Source organism: Anomaloglossus baeobatrachus, chromosome 1 (assembly GCF_048569485.1).
Source record: "Anomaloglossus baeobatrachus isolate aAnoBae1 chromosome 1, aAnoBae1.hap1, whole genome shotgun sequence".
NCBI lineage: Eukaryota > Metazoa > Chordata > Amphibia > Anura > Aromobatidae > Anomaloglossus > Anomaloglossus baeobatrachus.
The window spans coordinates 480,067,614-480,088,500 of record NC_134353.1 but is presented as its reverse complement, the minus strand read 5'-3'; the positions used below and the strand labels follow the sequence as shown (position 1 = coordinate 480,088,500).

Sequence of the window (20,887 nt, the reverse complement as noted above, 5' to 3'; positions counted from 1 at the left end):
ACCGAAGCCAGCCGCAGTGTCCCGTGAGTGGTGGGCTGTGTTTCACCGCTCGTCATAGCCCATCTGCTCCCTCACAGCAGAACGCTGCAAGCAGGAGACACACTGGGCTGTGACAAGTGGAGAAACACCGCCCACAGTCCAGTGAGTCAGGAACACTGGGGCTAGCTGCGGTGTCCGTAAGTGATGGGCTGTGGGCTATGTTTAACCGCTCGTCACAGCCCATCTGCTCCCTCCTCCCTCACAGCAGAGCGCTGTAAGCAGGAGACACGCTGGGCTGTGATAAGTGGTGAAACACCGCCCACAGCCCTGTAAGTCAGGAACACTGCGGCCTGCCACAATGATGAGACGTGATTAGGAACTTGACGTGACATCACCGGATCCCCGAGGTCACGGAGCCCGGGGTTCAGGTGATGGGGAACAGCGGTCTGCAATAGCACCGCTCACAGGCACTATTGCCAACATAAGGTATTTGAGAGAAACCTTGTTTCTCAATATATCGATCTAGAAAATTAAAATATATGGGTGAACCACCCCTTTAAGCACTGCACCGTTTCCTCCCCTCCCCACATCTAAACCCTGTCCACAATGCAAAGCATGGAACGCAATATGCTTGTTTTGTGGACTTTAAAGACAACCGGTCACATCTAAAAGCGCTAGCATATGGGGTCAATTTGCAGGTTAACATTTGAAACCTACACATTGAACCCCTCTGCCGGAAGGAAATTAACTTCAATCATCCCAGGAGCGTTCTCGTTTGTCATGGGGGGTAACGTCTGCGCAGATTCAGTCACCTCTCTCTGTATGGAGGGCGATGGCTGTAACCGCGACCCCCTGAGCTGACTGACCGCCAGTTCTAATTAGAACGGCTGTTCGTCAACGCAGGGGCACACGACTACAGCCACCGCTCTCCATACAGAGAGGGGTGATTGAACCCATGCTGGCGATACATGGTTTGTGAGCACTTTTTTTTTTTTTTTTTTTCTCGCCCCCCCCCCCCACAAAAATATTGCTTCAGCTGAAATATTTTTCGTTAGCAGGAGAGAACAGAACCCAAAATGTGTTGTGCAACTTGTCCCAAATATGCTGCAACCCCATAAATGGTGGGAACTTACTATGTCAGTTGTGTAGAGTACGTCAGGTTGGCATATGTGAATTTAGTAGTCTGTGAATGTGTGGTAGTCTCTGGATCAGTCTTTTATACACAGGCCAGGTTTGTAGGGGCAGGTGTCACATTGCCATGTGGTTTCCTTCCACATTCCCCGCTTCTGTAGTACGCGCAGCATATTTTTTTTTATTTTTTTATTATAAATGCAACCTTCCTTTCTCTATCGTTTCATTGGGGGACACAGGACCATGGGTTATGCTGCTGTCACTAGGAGGCTGACACTAAGTAAACAGAAAAAGTTAGCTCCTCCCCAGCAGTATAACCCCTGAGCCGGAGGCGGGCTCAATCAGTTTTTTGCTTAGTGTCGTAGGAGGCTGATGTGGGCCGACTGGGCCCCCTTCAGCCACTTGATTTTTTGCGTATTTTTTTCATTTTTTCTCGGCGACGCTCGTCGCTCTCATCTGTGGTACTTTTCTGTTTCTGCAGGTATCGTACTTATCTTCCTCAGCTCTCGCAGCCCGGTGGGTACCACTCCCTAGGGTCGCAGAGGTTTGAGTCTTCGGGCCCTCGCCCCCGTCCATTCCCGCGGTACCAATCCCTGGTGTGTTCGTGCGGGGCAGAATCTTCCTGGGCACCCCTATCCGCTCTGCGGTATCACCCCAAAGGGCGCAAGGGGCTCGGCAAATAGGGACTGGACCACAGCGCGTCTCGATCTGGATGGGGCCCGCAGCGCTGCTACGTTTTTAGGGGTTTCTATCCCCCACCAGGTCCACCTCCCTGCCTTCTTCAGCCGGCTCCCTGGTGCCCGCAGCCATCCCTTCTGCGAGCGGAGCACACAGGAGCATGTGCAGAGTCTCAGCCTGCACTCTGGAGCGCGCCGAGGATCAGGTAGGACACCCTCTCCTACCTTCTCCCCCTCGGGCGGCTGCAAAAATTTAGGCCCTGGTCTGGGCCTAGTCGCCGGGCACCCCCGCTGCATCCGCGGAGCTCCCTGAAGACTCCTAGGCCGGGCGGCCGGGTCCGCCGCCGCTGCCTCTGCCCGCGCGGCAGCCTCAAATTTAGCCCCCGGCTTCGGCCGGGTCCGTGGCGTCCCAGGCCGCGACGCCGCCGCCTCGCGGCCGGGTCCGCCGGCGCTGCCTCTGCCGCGAGGCAGCGTCCAAATTTAGCCCCCGGCTGCGGCCTGGTACTCGGCGTCGCAGCTGCGACGCCGCCGCCTTGCTGCCGGATCCGCCGGCGCTGCCTCTGCCCGCGCGGCAGCGTCAAATTTAGCCCCCGGCTTCGGCTGGGTCCTCGGCGTCCTAGGCCGCGACGCCGCCGCCTCGCGGCCGGATCCGCCGGCGCTGCCTCTGCCCGCGCGGCAGCGTCCTACCCTAGCCCCCGGCTTCAGCCGGGTCCTCGGCGTCCTAGGCCGCGACGCCGCCGCCTCGCGGCCGGGTCAGCCGGCGCTGCCTCGGCCGCGAGGCAGCGTAAAAATTTAGCCCCCGGCTTCGGCCTAGTCCTCGGCGTCCCAGGCCCGCCTCCTGCGCAGCGCTATTGGCCGCCGGCCTCTCCTTCTCCGCCCTCCGCTCTGCCCCAGGCATCATCAGGGGGGTGGGGGATATTTTTTCCCGCTCCCTCAGTGTTCATTTTATTTAAAAGACAAAAAAAAAAAACATCTGCGGATTGCTGAGGCTGCAGCAACCTTTTTCGGGGAAAAACAGAACACACTCTTTTGGTAGTGTATATTTTTTTATATTGGGTCGATTTTTTTATTATAGATACGCGCATGATCTTCATACATTGACTCCTACATTGCTTATGCGGGCACTTGTTTTTCTATCACGTTTTTAGTACATAGCGTTTCCAGCTCGACTTTTTAGTGATTTTGGGCCGGTAAGCCCAAGACTCGGTCCCCTCTTTTGTGAGTTAGTTTCAAGAAGATGTCAGTTTGCTGTTGACCCCTGCCGGCTTGTAACGCCCTGTCTCAGGCCACCACGCCCCTCGCTACGTCCCTCGGGTTCGTGCGCATGCGCCGCGTCTCCGGCCGATGCTCGGTCATACCATCCATAGGACTGGCGCAATCCCCTGGGGGAGGGGAGTCCCGTACCAGGGACCTTTTCTCCTATGCTGGAAGCGGACCCGCCAGGTCTCGTCCCTGTGGCTCCCCAGTTTCCACTTATTCCCCAGGTCCAGACTGTCCTTCCTCTGGCAGTCTTCCGACATCTGGGGTGATGGCCCAGGCTTCCACCTCCGCTGGATTCAGAGCAGGACCTAGATGTCTTGGCGCATGACGAATAGCCTGCTACAAATGGTGAGTCAAGCCGTAAGGCTACGGACAGCCCTCTTCTCTCCGTGCACGCAGGTCTCCCTTAAGACATTTGAAGCAGACCCTTATGTGCTCAGAGGACATCCAGAGCTCGCCGAGTTACCGCGGGCTCACAGACAACTACCAGACACGGAGTTGACCAGCAGTAAGTCTTGTCATTGTCTTTTTTCCCTTCTCCAAGGCGATTTCGGAGAAGGGGCACACTATACTGGAGTCGCTAATGATCACAGACGGCAACCAGACACGGCGTTTACCAGCGGTAAGTCGTGTTATTGTCATTTCATCCCCCCAAAGGGCTCTGGAGAAAGGGGGCATGCCTCTTTGCAGGGAACAAGGTGGGGGCCACTGCGGTTTTTTTTTCAGTGGACAGCCAGTTCGCACGGTGACTGCGTGATCATGGATAATCCCCGGACGTGTTTTTTCCCAGTGGTAAGTCCGTTTATTTGTCTTGCCCCTTCTCGAAGGGGGCTCCGAAAGGAAGCGACACGCTACCCTTTATGCGACACGCCTGGGTTCCTCTGGGCTTCTCGTCACTATCGTGCCGCTCCGCAGGGACTTCCCGGACACCATACGCAGTGGTCCACGTCCCACCTATGCCGACCCAGGGCTGGGTATCCTCTTGAGTGAGTACCCTCCTTTCACAAACCTGATGTCTGCTCGCTACTCGGCCTGAACCTCTAGCATCAGTGTTCCCACCATCGAGACCTCTGACTCGGGATCAGGAACGCAGATTCGACATCTAGGAAGTCGCTGACTTTTTTTTTTTTTCCGACTTTCGGGAACGCCCTTTCGGAGATAGGTCGAGTTTATCCCTAGGCTACGTCAGGGTAGGCTACTCCCCCCCCTAGGCTACGTAAGAGAAGGGTATATCCCTTTCCTGGCATCGGCCCTGATGCACCAGGTTCGTTCCCTCACGCAAACCCGTCTGGAAGCCTTTATCCCTACAACAGCCATCTCCGCCCTGCATGGCTGCGGTCCGTTCCAGCCTTTCTAAAAAAGCTTACAGGGATCACTGTCCCTACGTATCCTACTCTGCAGAGCTGCTAGGCTGTCTCCGCCCAGAAACGACCGGGAGGCCCAGAGTCTCCCTTCAAGAACCATCGCCTTGAGGCTTAGACCATCATCACCCTCTAGGAAGCTACCCCTTCCTTGCTACTAGGGTAGCTGAGCTACCGGAAGGAGCCCTCCAGGACCCGGCCCGGTCCGGTCCATCATCCCTCAGGCACAGTATTCGAGCCGTTCAAGGGTGGCTACTCCTCACGCAGGAGTAGTTTTTTCCCTCCTGACACAGAGCCCCGCGTGCTTTTTGCCTCCCGCGCCCGTTTCTTCCCTTCGGTTTTTTGGCTCCTTCACAGCCTGTGGCGGTGGTAGCGACGGTGCACATACCAGATTTCATCCCGGACTCTCCAACGGAGCGCTCTGAGGAACGGAGACAGGAAGGTTCAGTCTTCGCGGGTGACCCGCCAATCCCCTCCTAGCGGACCAGTCTTCGCAACCATCCCTGGGAAGCTCCCTTTCCTCCTCTGGAGCTTATTATCAACCGTCACCAGCCCCCCGTGCTAGGGTTTGCTATCCCACCATCCCTCGGCAGGGTCCCGAGGGACACTCCTAGAGCGTCGTCTCTCCTTCAACATTCCGGACTTCAGAGGCAGCTGGTTAGCCCAGTTACAAATTTCTTCTCTAGGTCGCGGTGACCCAGCCAGGTTCCAGTTGGACCATGCCACAGCGGTGATTACATCATCCACCAGGAAGATGCAGAGAGTGTCATGGCAAGGGAAGAGGCCAAGAAGATCTTGCTCTGGGACGGGTCCCTTCGCTCGCTAATCTCGGCAGCACATCCCTAGCGTGGACGTTTAGACGGCCGATGTCCGCGGTAGGATGGACCTCGCGTAGGTAAAGGGCTCCAACGCGGAAATCACCAGCCAGATCTCTGGCGAAGGAAGACCTCCGGTCGTGGACCATTTTTGGCCTTCCGATCCAAATCTCAGTCAAGGGTGGTTAGAGTATGCACCTGCTCGGGACTAGATGTCGACGCCCTAGTCCGGTCGTGTAGCCTGTTCAGGCTCTTGTGCATCTGCCCGCGGCTTCCTATGATCTCGAGGGTTCTCAAGATGGACCAAGGCAAGCGATAGATCGGGAGTGACCCAGGCGAGCATAGTTTCACATAATTTACTCATCTCCTCGCAAAGGCCCCGTGGCCCCTTCCAGACCGCAAAATTCTTCCGTGTCGGGGCCCCTCTATTCTACCAGGGCTCAGAAGTCCCAAGTTACATGGCCTCATCAGTGGATCCCGGATGCTGGCTCGTCAGGTCTGTGGGCAAGATGATGGTAGGCATTGAAGAGGGCCGGGAATCAAGCTTCCTCGAAGATTTATTTCATCGTTCACTAGAGATGTGGGACCTGAACCCAGTGATGGGTTCGATCAAGGTTCCCCTTTTTTTTCTCTGCTCCCACCTGTTTTGATAGGTGGGCTCCTCGTGGCCATCGGGTTATTACAGACGGCATCAGGGCGGACAGCCCTCTTGTCATTTTTTCCCCACTTTTCCGGCTCCGCCAGCAGGACAAGGGGGGGCTACAGCCAGAACCTTTCGTTTCTGTCAAAGACACCTCGCTGTTCCTTCCAGCAGAGGACTTTGGGTTTCGGTCTTTCGGTTCTAGGCTCCTCTCTCAGCCTAAAAGGGGCATAGTTCGTTCCAGGGCTGGTGCGAGCCCTCAGTTTTTCGTGTCTGCAGGACACCATTTTTCGGTCTCACCGACCGTCAATCCATCCTTCCACCCTTGCCCAAGAAGCGTGTGCCGGCGTCAGGGGCCAGAATTTCACATGGATTCTTTCCTCCATATGTGCAGACTATCGCATGAAGGACGGATTTCCGCCGCGGTCTACCGGGCAAGGGGCACCCTCGAACGATTGGACTCCAGTCGTCGATTGACCAGGTCCCCTGGTCCGTCACCCGCTCTAGCTGGAATACCTTGACTATTTTCTACCAGATTCACACCCAAGCTTCGGCAGAGGCCAGTCTTGGCGTAGGGTTTGCGGGTGGCATTGGCACACCGGTAACAGCATTAGGCGCTTGTAGGTCTGGGTCAAGCCCAGCAAGGGGGAAGTGGCTTCCTTCCTATCTCCGGTGATGGTTTTTCTTCCCACCCAGGGACTGCTTTTGGACGTCCCATGGTCCTGTGTCCCCCAATGAAACGATAGAGAAAGAAGGATTTTTGTGTACTCACCGTAAAATCTTTCTCTGAGTCTTCATTGGGGGACACAGCACCCACCCTGCTTGTGTTTTTTGTTATATAGGACATGCCTGTTGCCCCAATGCCTGTATTCCCAGGTCACTGGTCACACGAATGATCGTCAAAGTTTCTTACCTTGTTTTATTCAGGATTGTTTGGTTCTCCTCCTACTGCTTGTGCACTAAACTGATTGAGCCCGCCTCCGGCTCAGGGGTTATACTGCTGGGGAGGAGCTAACTTTTTCTGTTTACTTAGTGTCAGCCTCCTAGTGACAGCAGCATAACCCATGGTCCTGTGTCCCCCAATGAAGACTCAGAGAAAGAGATTTTACGGTGAGTACACAAAAATCCTTCTTTCTTTGCTATTTGGGCGGCCTCAGTTGGGAAATGTTGCACTGATACAACATGAGCACCTTCAGTTCCAGGGAACAGTTTGGTTTGTGGATCTGTGTAGAAGAACCCCATACAGCAGTGGCAGTGCTGACATCACCGTGGATTGTGGTCATTAAAAGGACATCACCCTTGTCCTTGGACTTAACCACAAGCACACAAGCATGTTGCCCTTTCTGAGCTGCTGCCCAATTGGCGTACTAGTAAGGCCCCACTGGTTTTTGCGCACAGTACTGCACTCTGCAGTAGCTCTGGCAGAGAGGGGTTTGAAGAGTAAGAAGCTGATATAAAAGTGATCTACGTACAGGTGATAACCCTTATCCAGCATTGGGTGCACCAAATCTCACACAATTTTCCCATTTACTCCCAGGAAGAGGGCATTCATGGGGATGGATCCGGGTGTCCTTTCTTTCATAAACCTTGAGCCTGTGGGTGTACCATGAGGTACTCTTGCATAGCTTGTAGAGTTTCATTCCGTGCCGGACTCTTACTGGCTAGATACTTGTATGTAAAGCGCTGTGGAATTAATAGCGCTATATAAATGAATAAAATTATTAGAAAATTATATTATTATTATACTTGGGGAATTTCAGCATGCCCTTGAAGTGTATTAGGGACTTGTCTACACAGATGTCCCATGGGGAATGTATACCAGCAAATTTGTTGATGAAGGGATCAATGACCTACCAAATTTTGAAAAGTCGATCAAAATTGGGGTCATCTTGTGGAGGACATTGTGCATTATTATTGTTGAAATTTGTGAATGGCCTCAAATTGTTTACAGGTCATAGCCATGAGGAATACTGAAGGCTTATATAAAACATCAACACTTCAATATTGCCAAGTTTCTGGCTTCTTCACTATGCCCATGTGAAGCTCAAGGCCCCAAAACTTTATCATTTCCACTGCATGTAAGGGAGTCAAGTTAGAAAATGATGAAGTAGGGTCTTAAGCCAAATATTGTTGGGCATACAAATTTGTTTTGGCATCCATAAGATTTACAAAATCCCCAGAAAAAAAGACTTTGAAAAGTCAATTTCTTTGACGCCGACAGTCAAATTGGATTCTTGATTAGGCCACCAAATCAGGAGTCTGTGGCTCATAATCTTCATGGGTTCAGGTTCTTTGGGGATCACTAATGGTGGGTTGGGTGTCACTAACTTTGGCTGGTGGCTTATTGGGTGTCCTTGGGCATCTGTGTGCGGCTTTGGAATCACTGGAGAAAGAGGAGGAAAAATAAAGGAAGGTGGGGTGCTCTCCTACATTAGCAGTGTTGGAGGCAAGGACAGCATATGCCTCCTCGTCTGAATACAGTCTTTCAGATTTTAACGTGTGTGTGTGTGTGTGTGTGTGTGTGTGTGTGTGTGTGTGTGTACATAATTTGTGTGTATGTAGCTTTATAATATGTGTAGAATTGAGTCATTGAAATGTAAGTGTAGTGGTATAATAGCAATAAATCTAGAATACTTAGCTGTCTAATCTCATAATTCAAATTGATATAAAGATTTTGGGTACTCACCATAAAATCTTTTTTTCTCGAAGCCTTCATTGGGGGACACAGAAGACTTTTAAGCATATGTGCGTACCTTTTGTTAAAGCATTTCCACTGCAAATTGGTGAAGGTGGTCACCCTTTTTTTTTTTTTTATTTAAGCTGTGTGGTAATTTCTGTGATTATCATATTTAAGATGTGCTGCATCGTCATTTCTTACCCTTTTAAGGTTCCTAATGACAAGTTTGAGAATATAATTTGTGTGTATTGGAAGTGTCAGGTTCACATTATTTAAATGTTTACTTTCTATTCCCACAGGAAATTTCCAGAACTCTTTGCCCAATTTAAGTCTTTCTTGGGTGTAAAGGAACTCTCCTTTGCCTCTCCGGTAACCAATGATCGCTCTAATGAGGGGATAGGACGGGAAATTGACTATGCCTCCTGTAAGCGAATTGGTTCCAGCTACCGAGCACTTCCTAAGACCTATCAGCAGCCAAAATGCAGTGGAAGGACTGCGGTTTGCAAAGAGGTATGCCAAATAAAAGTGATGGGATGTAAACAAAATATTAATGAGGATCTGTCACCAGATTTTTTAAAACAAGCTGCATACGTTATTAAATTGATTTTTTAGAAATTAATTTCATCGGCCCTAGGTTTGGTAGAGCTTTCAAAGCATACCATCCCCATTAGGTCAAAGTGATCTATTTATGAATATTTACAGATTATATTGTGAAATGTAGTGACTAGTTCCCTTTTCATAAAATGTTAAACCTATTATTCCAAAAAATGGATTTTTTTTTGAATTTTTATTAGGATATTTTGAGGTCTTAGAGGCAGGATCACCAACAACTGTCATTTTACCTTTTAACTACTACTATTTTATTACTGAAATCCCTTCTAAATTGACACTAAAGGTTTTCTCTCAAATTTTCTTCAGGTATTAAATGATACATGGGTGTCCTTTCCAGCATGGTCTGAGGATTCCACTTTTGTCAGCTCTAAGAAGACGCCATATGAAGAGCAGCTTCACCGCTGTGAGGATGAAAGGTTTGAGGTGCGTTACATATTCTAAATGAGGTGTGTGAGACTTCAAGGAACCCTGGTCTTGGCAGACTCTTGTATGTACACACAATGTATGATTGTCACACTGCTTAAAGTACGTGCCCCCAATCAGGACCCACTGCGTCCTGGACGTACGGGTCTTGACCTGCGGGGCCGCGAGTCTCCTACGCAGGACACCGCAGCTGCTTGTTCCCACGATCCGGGCTCTGGCAGTTTTGGTCTCTTGCCATCTTCTCCCTGCGGAGATTGCTTGCAACTCTTCAGCAAAAAATTGACATGCTTGCGGCTTGGAAAGCCACACCGCAGGTCAGTTTACGCTGCGGGTAGTACATGTATAGTGGACATGGGATTTCTAGAAATCCCATCCACTCTGCCTGTACTGTACATCCCAGCATTTTGGAGGCACCTGAAGTGACACCCTGGCCTATCAGGTCGTCACAGGGTATTGCGCAATCTGCCCTTCTGCACAGTATCCACTCTCCTTGGTTACGGGTCCTGGTTCTTTGGTGTTGGTAACAGCTTAGCCAATCAAAATCCTTTGGAACACTTTGCACTTAAACCACCAGACACAACATTGGGGGGCATGAAGGGAATAGGGCCACCCACATGGGGGGGTTGGTGAGGGGAAAGTGAAGGAAGTGACAGTTGAGCTGGAGTTGAGCAAGGGGGAGGAGTGTGAAACAGTGACTCTTTGAGAGGGAGAGGCCACCGGCTGGGAGCAGGGCTCCTGTAGTACTAGGTGGCAGACGTTGGTCTGGGCCTGGTAGGAGCTGGAACCCCGGTCGTAGGGGGTAGTGTCAAGGGGCACGGACAGCCGAGGAGGGCAGCCAGCAGCCTTGAGCTATCACCGGGCAGGGGCCAGGGCATGACTGGGTACGTGGACCCCAGGCTGGAAAGTAGCTTCACATGTTCCGGTAATTTACCCGATGGGGCTAAAGACTTCAAGATTCATCCCCAGCCCGCTCCATAATCTGGGTACTAGCGCACCGATGGGATAGGACTTTCCCAATACAGTCCAAAGAAATCCTACGCGTGAACCCTGAGAGCAATCTCACTCCGTTAGCCATACGGGTGAGCGGGACTCGAAGAGTTTTATACCCAAGGGTCCAACAAAGACAGAGGTGCCAAGGACAGGGCCACAGGCTAACCGCAACACCAAGGGCACGGACCCAAGCGTGCTCCCTACAAGCTGCAGTGGTGCTCAGAATTCTGGTTTACAAGCGGTCGGTGTTGCTATTTTCTGGACTGAGTACACTGAATATCCCTGTTCTTATCCCCCCATGGCACCCGAGCACCAACCATCCAACAGGCCCCGGGACACAAACCCCCCCCCTACCCACGGAGGGGTTAAACATCAGGCTGCCACACCATCGTCACCGGGCTCCCCAACGGCAGCGGTGGTCCCTCACATTACCACACACCGTGGGTAGTATCACGAACTTTCCATTCCCCCTGTAAAGAAGTTCCCCCTTATTCTGAGTGGCCGCGCGACCCCCGGGTCTGGAGACCCCTCGAGCCACTCCGGATCCGAGCAGCCCGGCTGCTGGCACGGGGGCGGCACAGAAGCATGCTGCGTCCAAAACGCTGTGAACACTGATCACGGGCACTTACCCTTACTATTGTATACTTCGGCATATGTCGGCCAGAAACCGTGTAAAAGTAAGATATCAGCGTAAGTAGGATTAGCAGGGCTGAAAGGGAGGATTAATTATGCTGAAGGAGCGAAAGCTAGACTTTAGGGGGGATTCATCAAAATGTTTGTGTAAAACACCACCGTCCCAAATTTTCGGGCAACACTGAGTAGCACAACAATTGTACGACTTGTTGTTTTCATATTCTTTTGAAGCAGCTGCAGAGTGAGGCATGTAGATCCGAAGAGCGGGCTGTCAGGTCTCACTCTTGTAACCCTACCTTTCATATAAAGCAAACACTTTAGGAAGATTCTTAGGGGGGTCTATGTCCGGCCAATAAATCTTACCAGATTCTTTTATATATTAGGCTAGGTTCACATTTCCGTTGTTTTAAATCCGTCAGGTCAGTCAGCAACGGATTAGTAGTTTTTTTAGATGTCAACTGACGCAACGGATGTGTGTTTTCACAGGATTCCTTTCACAGGAATCCTGTGAAAAAACTGATTTTTTGGCGGATCAGTCATGATCCGTTTGTGTTTAGGACAGCCCAGTGGGTGTGCCAAACATGCTGGGCATGCTCAGTAGAGCATGACTGAATCCAGCGCTGGATTCCGTCGTAAGACGGATTACGACGGAATCCAGCACCATAGACATACATTACAAGCTTGGCGGATGGCGACTGATTCCTGCGCGGTGTTTATTTTGACCGCCCGAAAAACGTTACATTCTGCATTGATCCCGCCCGGCGGTTAGTCCAAAAACTGACCGACGCAGCGGATGCAACGCAAGGTTATCAGTCGCAATCCGCCACTAATACAAGTATATGGGACACTACGGAGTCCGCTAAACGGATTGCGTTGTTTACCATAGCCGCGGATTGTGACTGATACATTTTAACGGCAATGTGAACCTAGCCGAAGAAAAACGTGGATTTCTTTGCAATAAGATATGGGATTGTATATATCAAGGTATCTTTTTTTTTTTTTCTTTGAACTTCTATGACCTACATGTCCAAATAGTTGGCTTAGGACAGTTAATCCTACTGACAAGCTGTCAGTTTAAAAGGAATTTCTCATTTGTGACTCTTGCATAGTATATTGTGCCATGTTAATGGTTTGTCTTTTTAAATTCTACAGCTGGATGTGGTTCTGGAGACCAATTTGGCAACAATCCGTGTACTGGAGAGTGTCCAGAAGAAACTTTCTCGCATGTCTGCTGAGGATCAGGAGAAATTTCGACTAGATGATTGTTTGGGAGGCACATCGGAGGTTATCCAGCGGCGGGCTATCTACCGTATTTATGGGGACAAGGCTCCAGATATAATAGAGAGTCTCAAGAAAAATCCAGTCACTGCGGTACCTGTTGTGCTAAAACGGTTAGTGATCAATCAAAATTTCAAAGGAAGGTGCCATAAAAAAAAAAAAACAAAAAGCCCATGTGAATTATTGTTTTAATGGAAACGCATAACAAAACTATTTTTGTTTTTTAATGTAGTAAAATATGAAACATATTTCTTCAGCGCTCTATTGGGAGACCCAGACGATTGGGGTATAGCTACTGCCCTCCGGAGGCCACACAAAGCACTACACTAAAAAGTGCAAGGCCCCTCCCCTTCTGGCTATACCCCCCCGTGGTATCACGGGTTCTCCAGTTTTCAAGCTTTGTGCGAAGGAGGTCAGACATCCACGCATAGCTCCACAGATTTTAGTCAGCAGTAGCTGCTGACTATTTCGGATGGAAGAAAAGAGGGCCCATATAGGGCCCCCAGCATGCTCCCTTCTCACCCGTGGATGGTGTTGTAAGGTTGAGGTACCTATTGCTGGTACAGGGGCTGGAGCCCCACATGCTGTTTTCCTTCCACATCCCCTTGTAGGGCTCTGTGGAAGTGGGATCCTGCCGGCCTGTAAGCTCTGACGCCGGGCTCCATCCACAGACCCAGTTGAACCTGATGGATATGGAGCAGGAGTACAATCAGGGACAAGGCCCTGCATCATACAGGTACTCTGTGTCCCCGGCAGGCACAGACACACTCCGGCCTGGCTGGCTGTTGTAGTGCGCCGGGGACCGTAACGATTGAGTTGGTGTTCCTGCAGTTTACTGGGGGACTTTTGTGTTGTGGGAACGCAGCGCCGACCCCCACTGGACCGGCGGCGCTGCTGTGACTTGTAGTGCGCCGGGGACACGCCGACCGCGCTTTTACGGCGGCGGCGTTTATAAATCCAGTCCCCGGCTTTTGCGGCCTAGCTCCGCTTCGTTCCCGCCCCCACCCTGTCAATCAGGGTAGGGGAGAGACGCTGTTTCGCAGCAGCGACGAGGGCTGGAGCCTGATTTACATGCTCCAGCCCTCTCACTAGGCACAGAGGGAAGCAGGCTTCCCGCTCTTAGCCAGGAACGCCCAGGGCCCGCCCCCCCTCCTCTCCCAGGACGCCGGCAGCCATTACATGCAGTCTGGCTAGAGGAAGGACGCAAGGCTCTGGGAGACCTGGACTAGGGGGCTTTTGGATACCACACACCCGCTCTTAAGCGGGAGGTAAGCGGCATTTCAGCTGGCCCCTCTAGTGCCTCAGTGTGTATTGGTGTACTGTGTCACCAGATATATATATTTATTTATTTCTTGCACTGTGAGGTCGCTCCCTGGCTGGATACCCCAGATCGCTCTGAGGAGGCAGCAACATGTCATCCACAAAACGCAAGGCTGCCAAGGCTAGGGCTGTGTACACTGCGTGTGCTGCATGTGGGGCTGCTCTACCAGCAGGTTCCAAAGACCCCCATTGTGTGCAATGCTCAGATCCGGTGCTGCTTCGCCAGCCGGAGTCCGGAGGGGTAGTGACCCAGGCTGAGACGCTTGTAAGTCCTGCCCCGGTGTCAGGGACAGACTTTGCAGTTTTTGCTGATGGAATGTCTGTGACTATGGCAAAAATCCTTGAAACTTTGCAATCCATGACTGGGGCTCAGTCTATGGACACGGCGAGGTCTCTGTCCTCTAATCCCCCTCAGTTGGAATTAATCCAGACTGCAAGGGGGTCCCCGGCTTCACAAGCTGAGGATTATGACTCAGATGATAGCCCCAGCCACCCTAAGCGAGCTCGCTGGGAAAGACCCTCAACGTCATCACACTGCTCAGGGTCTCAGCGCAATCAGTCGCCCTGTGATGCGTCTGAAGAGAGTGATCAGGAGTCTTATCCTGGAACCCCTCTCAATCTGGATACCCCGGATGGGGACGCCATGGTAAACGAGCTTATCTCAGCCATCAATAGACTGTTGGATATTTCTCCCCCAGCTCCTTCTGCAGAGGAGGCAGCTGCAGAGCAGGAGAAGTTTCGTTTCCTCTATCCCAAGCGTAAATTGAGTGCTTTCTTGGATCACTCTGACTTCAGAGAGTCAATCCAGAAACACGACGCTCATCCAGAAAGGCGTTTCTCTAAACGTTCTAAGGATACACGTTTTCTTCAGCGCTCTATTGGGAGACCCAGACGATTGGGGTATAGCTACTGCCTCCGGAGGCCACACAAAGCACTACACTAAAAAGTGCAAGGCCCCTCCCCTTCTGGCTATACCCCCCCGTGGTATCACGGGTTCTCCAGTTTTCAAGCTTTGTGCGAAGGAGGTCAGACATCCATGCATAGCTCCACAGATTTTAGTCAGCAGTAGCTGCTGACTATGTCGGATGGAAGAAAAGAGGGCCCATATAGGGCCCCCAGCATGCTCCCTTCTCACCCGTTGATGGTGTTGTAAGGTTGAGGTACCTATTGCTGGTACGGAGGCTGGAGCCCACATGCTGCTTTCCTTCCACATCCCCCTGGGGGGCTCTGAGGAAGTGGGATCCTGCCAGCCTCAAAGCTCTGACGCCGGGCTCCATCCACAGACCCATTTGAACCTGCTGGATACGGAGCTGGAGTACCGTTCAGGGACATGGCCCTGCACCATTACAGGTACTCTGTGTCCCCGTACACACAGGCACAGCACACTCCAGACTTGCTGGGTGTGCTAGTGCGCCGGGGACAGTAAAGGGTTACAGTCACTGCAGCTTTGCTGAGTGACTTTGTGTATTGGGAACTACCGCGCCGGACGCTCCGGGAGCGGCGGCGCGGCTGGGACTTGTAGTTCGCCGGGGACTGGGCGCCGACCGCGCTTTTACGGCGGCGGCGCTTATAAATCCAGTCCCCGGCTTCTGCGGCCTAGTGCCGCTTCGTTCCCGCCCCCTCCCTGTCACTCAGGGAAGGGGACAGACGCTGAGCAATCAGCAGCGCCGAGGGCTGGAGCCTTATTTTCATGCTCCAGCCCTCTCACTGCACACTGTCGGACGCCGGATTCCCGCTCTGACTTGGGGCACGCCCACGGCCCGCCCCTCCTCACACGAGCTGGGGAAGACGCCGGCAGCCATTACTGCAGTCCGAGCTCGGACTTTCGGCAACCAGGCAGGACGGTGGCGACCATACACCCGCTTATAGGCGGGCGGTAAGCGGCACACATAGTGCTGACCCCAATATATACTGCAGTGTGTACATGTGTATTTTAACTGCATAGGTCGCTATATGCCCGCTTGGAGAGCGACACATCAGCAGCAGGAAAGCAGGTGTGCTAAGGCACAGGCTTTCTATGCTGCTTGTATTGCACGTACTGAAGTGTTCATTTGTGTTTATGCTTGTATGCTATACACTGCACTGTACAGTCGCTAGTCTTAGCTATATTCTCCTGGAATGGCTAGACTACAGCAGCAGAAAACCAAGGGTGCTGGGGCACAGGTTTTTTTCTATGCTGCTTGTATTGCATGGGCTGCAGTGTGCATTTGTACTTGTGCTTGTATGCTATACATTGCACTGTATGGTCACTCTTCTGGGCTATATTCCCCTAGATGACTAGTCTACAGCAGCAGAAGAGCAGAGGTGCCAGGGCACAGGCTTCTATGCTGCTTGTATTGCTTGTGCTGCAGTGTTCATTTGTACTTTATGCTTGTATGCTATACATTGCACTGTACGGTCACCAATCTTGGCTATATACTTCTAGATGGCTAGTCGGCAGCGGCAAAAAAAAAAAAAAAAAAAAAAAAAAGCAACACAGATTTTCAGTGCTGTTTTTACTACATGGGATGCTGTTCATGACACCGTCCCATTGTGTGCATGCTCCCCTGTAGCACTTCGTCTGCCGGGGTCTCTAGCACTTCGTCTGCCGGGGTCTCTACTAGTCGTGGCCAAAGAAACCACCTGTCATCCCTGTCCAAGGACAGGGACGGAGTTGCAGTTTCGACAGATATATTGTCATAAGATAGAGACTTGCAGTCCAGACAGGCCATGGGCAATCTTCCTGACCAACCTCATTTGGAACGGGGGGGTCCCAGGAGGACTCTCTGTATGATAAGGCAGCTCTCCAGGACTTTGATCCTGACATCGCTATCAATCCGGATACACCGGATGGTAACGCCATACGGAATGATCCTATAGCGTCCATCAATGGAAGGTTGGATCTTTCTCCCTCAGCTCCCCCAGTGGAGGAGTCAGCTTCACAGCAGGAGAAGTCCCTTTTCAGTATCTCAAACGGATATTGAGTATTTTTCTGGCCACGCTGACTTCAGAGAAGCAGTCCAGAAACACCACGCTTACCAGATAAGCGTCTTCTCCAAACGTTTTTAAGATACACGTTATCCCTTTTCCCCTGACGTGGTCAAGCGCTGGACCCAGGGTCCAAAGGTGGATTCTCCAATCTCCAGGCTTGCGTCTAGAGCCATAGTTGCACTGGAGATGGGGCTTCACTTAAAGATGCCATTCACAGACAGATGGACTCTGGTTGAAATCTGTCTAGGAGGCTATCGGCGTGTCGGTTGCTCCGGCATTCACAGCCGTATAGGCAACCTAACCTTTTCAGCTGTTCTTGCGCAGCTGGCCTTGAGCACATGTACATCTGTACCGCAGAGGCGTCCGTAACTCCGCAATGTCTGCACTGCGACTTACCCTATTAATGCTGTCCTAAAAGTACAGTCGAGGTTTCGGTCCTTCCCAAGCTCGGGCAGGTCCCAATTGTCCTCGTGCAAAAGGGCTACAAAACCTCAGACGGGCTCAGATTCCGGCCGGGCTCAATCACGCCCAAGGAAGGCAGCCGGAGGAACCGCTACCAAGGCGGTCTCCTCATGACTCTCAGCTCTCTCTCTCTCTCCGCATCCGCGGTTGATGGCAGACTCCCCCGCCTTTGGCGACATTTAGCTGCCACAGGTCACAGGCCGGTGGGTGACGGACATTGTGCTCACGTGCACTGGACAGTGTTCTGTTCTCGTCCTCCGACTCCATTCTTCAGAACGGCCCCACCTCCCCACCGAGCAGATGCCCTGCTGCAGGCGGTGGACGCTCTAAGAGCAGAAGGAGTGGTGATCCCTGTCCCCCCTCAGGAACGAGGGCGAGGGTTTGTACTCCAATCTCTTTGTGGCTCCAAAAAAGGACGGCTCCTTCCGTCCTGTTCTGGACCTAAAACTGCTCAATAAGCATGCGAACGCCAGGCGGTTCCGGATGGAATCCCTCCGATCCGTCATTACCTCAATGTCTCGAGGAGACTTCCTTGCCTCAACAGACATCAAAGATGCCTATCTCCACGTGCCAATTGCTACGGAGCACCAACGTTTTCTACGTTTTGTGATAGGAGACGACCATCTTCAGTTCGTAGCTCTGCCATTCGGTCTGGCGACAGCCCCACGGGTGTTCACCAAGGTCATGGCAGCAGTGGTAGCAGTCTTGCACTCTCAGGGACACCCGGTGATCCCTTACTTGGACGATCTACTCGTCAAAGCACCCTCCCTCGAGGCATGACAACGCAGCCTGAATGTTACGCTGGAGACTCTACAGACTTTCGGGTGGATCATCAATTTGGCAAGGTCAAATCGGTCACCGACTCAATCACTAACGTATCTCGGCATGGAGTTCACACTCTATCAGCGATAGTGAAGCTTCCGCTGAACAAGCAGCGTTCACTGCAAACAGAGGTGCAGTCTCTCCTTCAAGGCCAGTCGCACCCCTTAAGGCGCCTCATGCACTTCCTAGGGAAGATGGTGGCAGCCATGGAGGCAGTTCCCTTTGCGCAGTTTCATCTGCGCCAACTGCAAGGGGACATTCTCCGCCAATGGGACGGGCAGTCAACCTCCCTGGACAGGAAAGTCTCCCTTTCCCAGACGGCCAAGGACTCTCTGCAATGGTGGCTTATTCCCACCTCATTGTCACAGTGAAGATCCTTCCTACCCCCATCCTGGGCAGTGGTCACGACAGATACGAGTCTGTCAGGGTGGGGAGCAGTTTGTCTCCGCCACAGGGCTCAGGGGACGTGGACTCAGCAGGAGTCCACCCTTCAGATCAATGTTCTGGAAATCGGGGCAGGGTATCTTACCCTACTAGCTTTCCAGCAGTGGCTAGAAAGAGAGCAGATCCGAATCCAGTCGGACAACTCCACAGCGGTGGCATACATCAACCACCAAGGAGGGACGCGCAGTCGGCAAGCCTTCCAGGAAGTACGGCGAATCCTCATGTGGGTGGAGGACACAGCATCCACCATATCCGCAGTTCACATCCCGGGCGTAGAAAACTGGGAAGCAGACTTCCTCAGTCGCCAGGGTATGGACGCAGGGGAATGGTCCCTTCACCCGGACGTGTTTCAGGAAATCTGTCGCCGCTGGGGGGTGCCGGACGTCGACCTAATGGCGTCTCGGCACAACAACAAGGTCCCGGCATTTATGGCACGATCGCGCGTTCACAGAGCTCTGGCGGCAGACGCCTTAGTGCAAGATTGGTCGCAGTTCCGGCTCACATATGTGTTTCCACCTCTGGCACTCTTGCCCAGAGTACTGCGCAAAAAATCAGATCCGATTGCAGCCGCGTCATACTCGTCGCCCCAGACTGGCCGAGGAGATCGTGGTACCCGGATCTGTGGCATCTCACGGTCGGCCGACCGTGGTCACTACCAGGCTGGCCAGACTTACTGTCCCAAGGGCCGTTTTTCCATCGGAATTCTGCGGCCCTGAACCTGACTGTGTGGCCATTGAGTCCTGGATCCTAGCGTCTTCAGGATTATCCCAAGGGGTCGTTGCCACCATGAAACAGGCTAGGAAGTCCACCTCTGCTAAGATCTACCACAGAACGTGGAAGATTTTCTTAACCTGGTGCTCGGCTCAGGGAGTGTCTCCCTGGCCATTTGCATTGCCTACTTTTCTTTCCTTCCTGCAATCGGGGTTAGAAAAGGGCTTGTCGCTCGGCTTCCTTAAGGGGGAAGTCTCGGCACTATCCGTGTTTTTTTTCAGAAGCGTCTAGCACGTCTTTCTAAGGTGCGCACGTTCCTACAGGGGGTCTGTCATATCGTACCCCCGTACAAGCGGCCGTTAGATCCATGGGATCTCAACAGGGTATTAGTTGCTCTCCAGAAGCCGCCTTTCGAGCCTCTGAAGGAAGTTTCCTTTCTCGCCTGTCACAGAAGGTGGCGTTTCTCGTTGCGATCACATCGCTTCGGCGAGTGTCTGAGCTGGCAGCTCTGTCATCCAAGGCTCCCTTCCTGGTGTTCCACCAGGACAAGGTAGTGCTGCGCCCCATTCCGGAGTTTCTCCCTAAGGTCGTATCCTCATTTCATCTTAATCAGGATATATCCTTGCCTTCCTTTTGTCCTCATCCGGTTCACCGGTATGAAAAGGACTTACGTTTGTTAGATCTGGTGAGAGCACTCAGACTCTACATTTCCCGCACGGCGCCCATGCGCCGTTCCGATGCACTTTTTGTCCTTGTCGCTGGTCCGCGCAAGGGGTTGCAGGCTTCTAAAGCCACCCTGGCTCGATGGATCAAAGAACCAATTCTAGAGGCCTACCGTTCTGCGGGGCTTCCGGTTCCTTCAGGGCTAAAAGCCCACTCAACCAGAGCCGTGGGTGCGTCCTGGGCATTACGACACCAGGCTTCGGCTCAACAAGTGTACCAGGCAGCTACCTGGTCCAGTCTGCACACTTTCACCAAGCATTATCAGGTGCATACCTATGCTTCGGCGGATGCCAGCTTAGGTAGAAGAGTCCTGCAGGCGGCAGTGACACCCCCGTAGGGGAGGGCTGTTTTGCAGCCCTAACATGAGGTATTTCTTTACCCACCCAGGGACAGCTTTTGGACGTCCCAATCGTCTGGGTCTCCCAATAGAGCGCTGAAGAAGAAGGGAATTTTGTTACCGTAAATTCCTTTTCTTCTAGCTCTTATTGGGAGACCCAGCACCCGCCCTGTTGTCCTTCGGGATGTTTTTGTTGTTTGCGGGTACACATGTTGTTCATGTTGAACGGTTTTTCAGTTCTCCGATGTTACTCGGAGTTAATTTGTTTAAACCAGTTATTGGCTTTCCTCCTTCTTGCTTTGGCACTAAAACTGGAGAACCCGTGATACCACGGGGGGGTATAGCCAGAAGGGGAGGGGCCTTGCACTTTTTAGTGTAGTGCTTTGTGTGGCCTCCGGAGGCAGTAGCTATACCCCAATCGTCTGGGTCTTCCAATAAGAGCTAGAAGAAAAGGAATTTACGGTAAGTAACAAAATTCCCTTCTTCCTTTCCCCCCTGATGTGGTCAAGCGCTGGACCCAGTGTCCAAAAGTAGACCCCCCGATTTCCAAACTTGCAGCTAGATCCATAGTTGCAGTGGAGGATGGCGCTTCACTTAAGGATGCCAATGACAGACAGATGGA

General features: G+C 52.2%; 1 protein-coding gene across 1 annotated transcript in view; it reads left to right on the top strand.

Annotated features, from left to right (window-relative positions):
* Positions 1-20,887, top strand: part of SIN3B (SIN3 transcription regulator family member B) — a 190,492-nt gene that overhangs the window by 63,054 nt on the left and 106,551 nt on the right. The window contains 3 exon segments of the mRNA XM_075315003.1: positions 8,840-9,050; positions 9,459-9,575; positions 12,351-12,589. Coding sequence (XP_075171118.1) covers positions 8,840-9,050; positions 9,459-9,575; positions 12,351-12,589 — 567 coding nt within the window.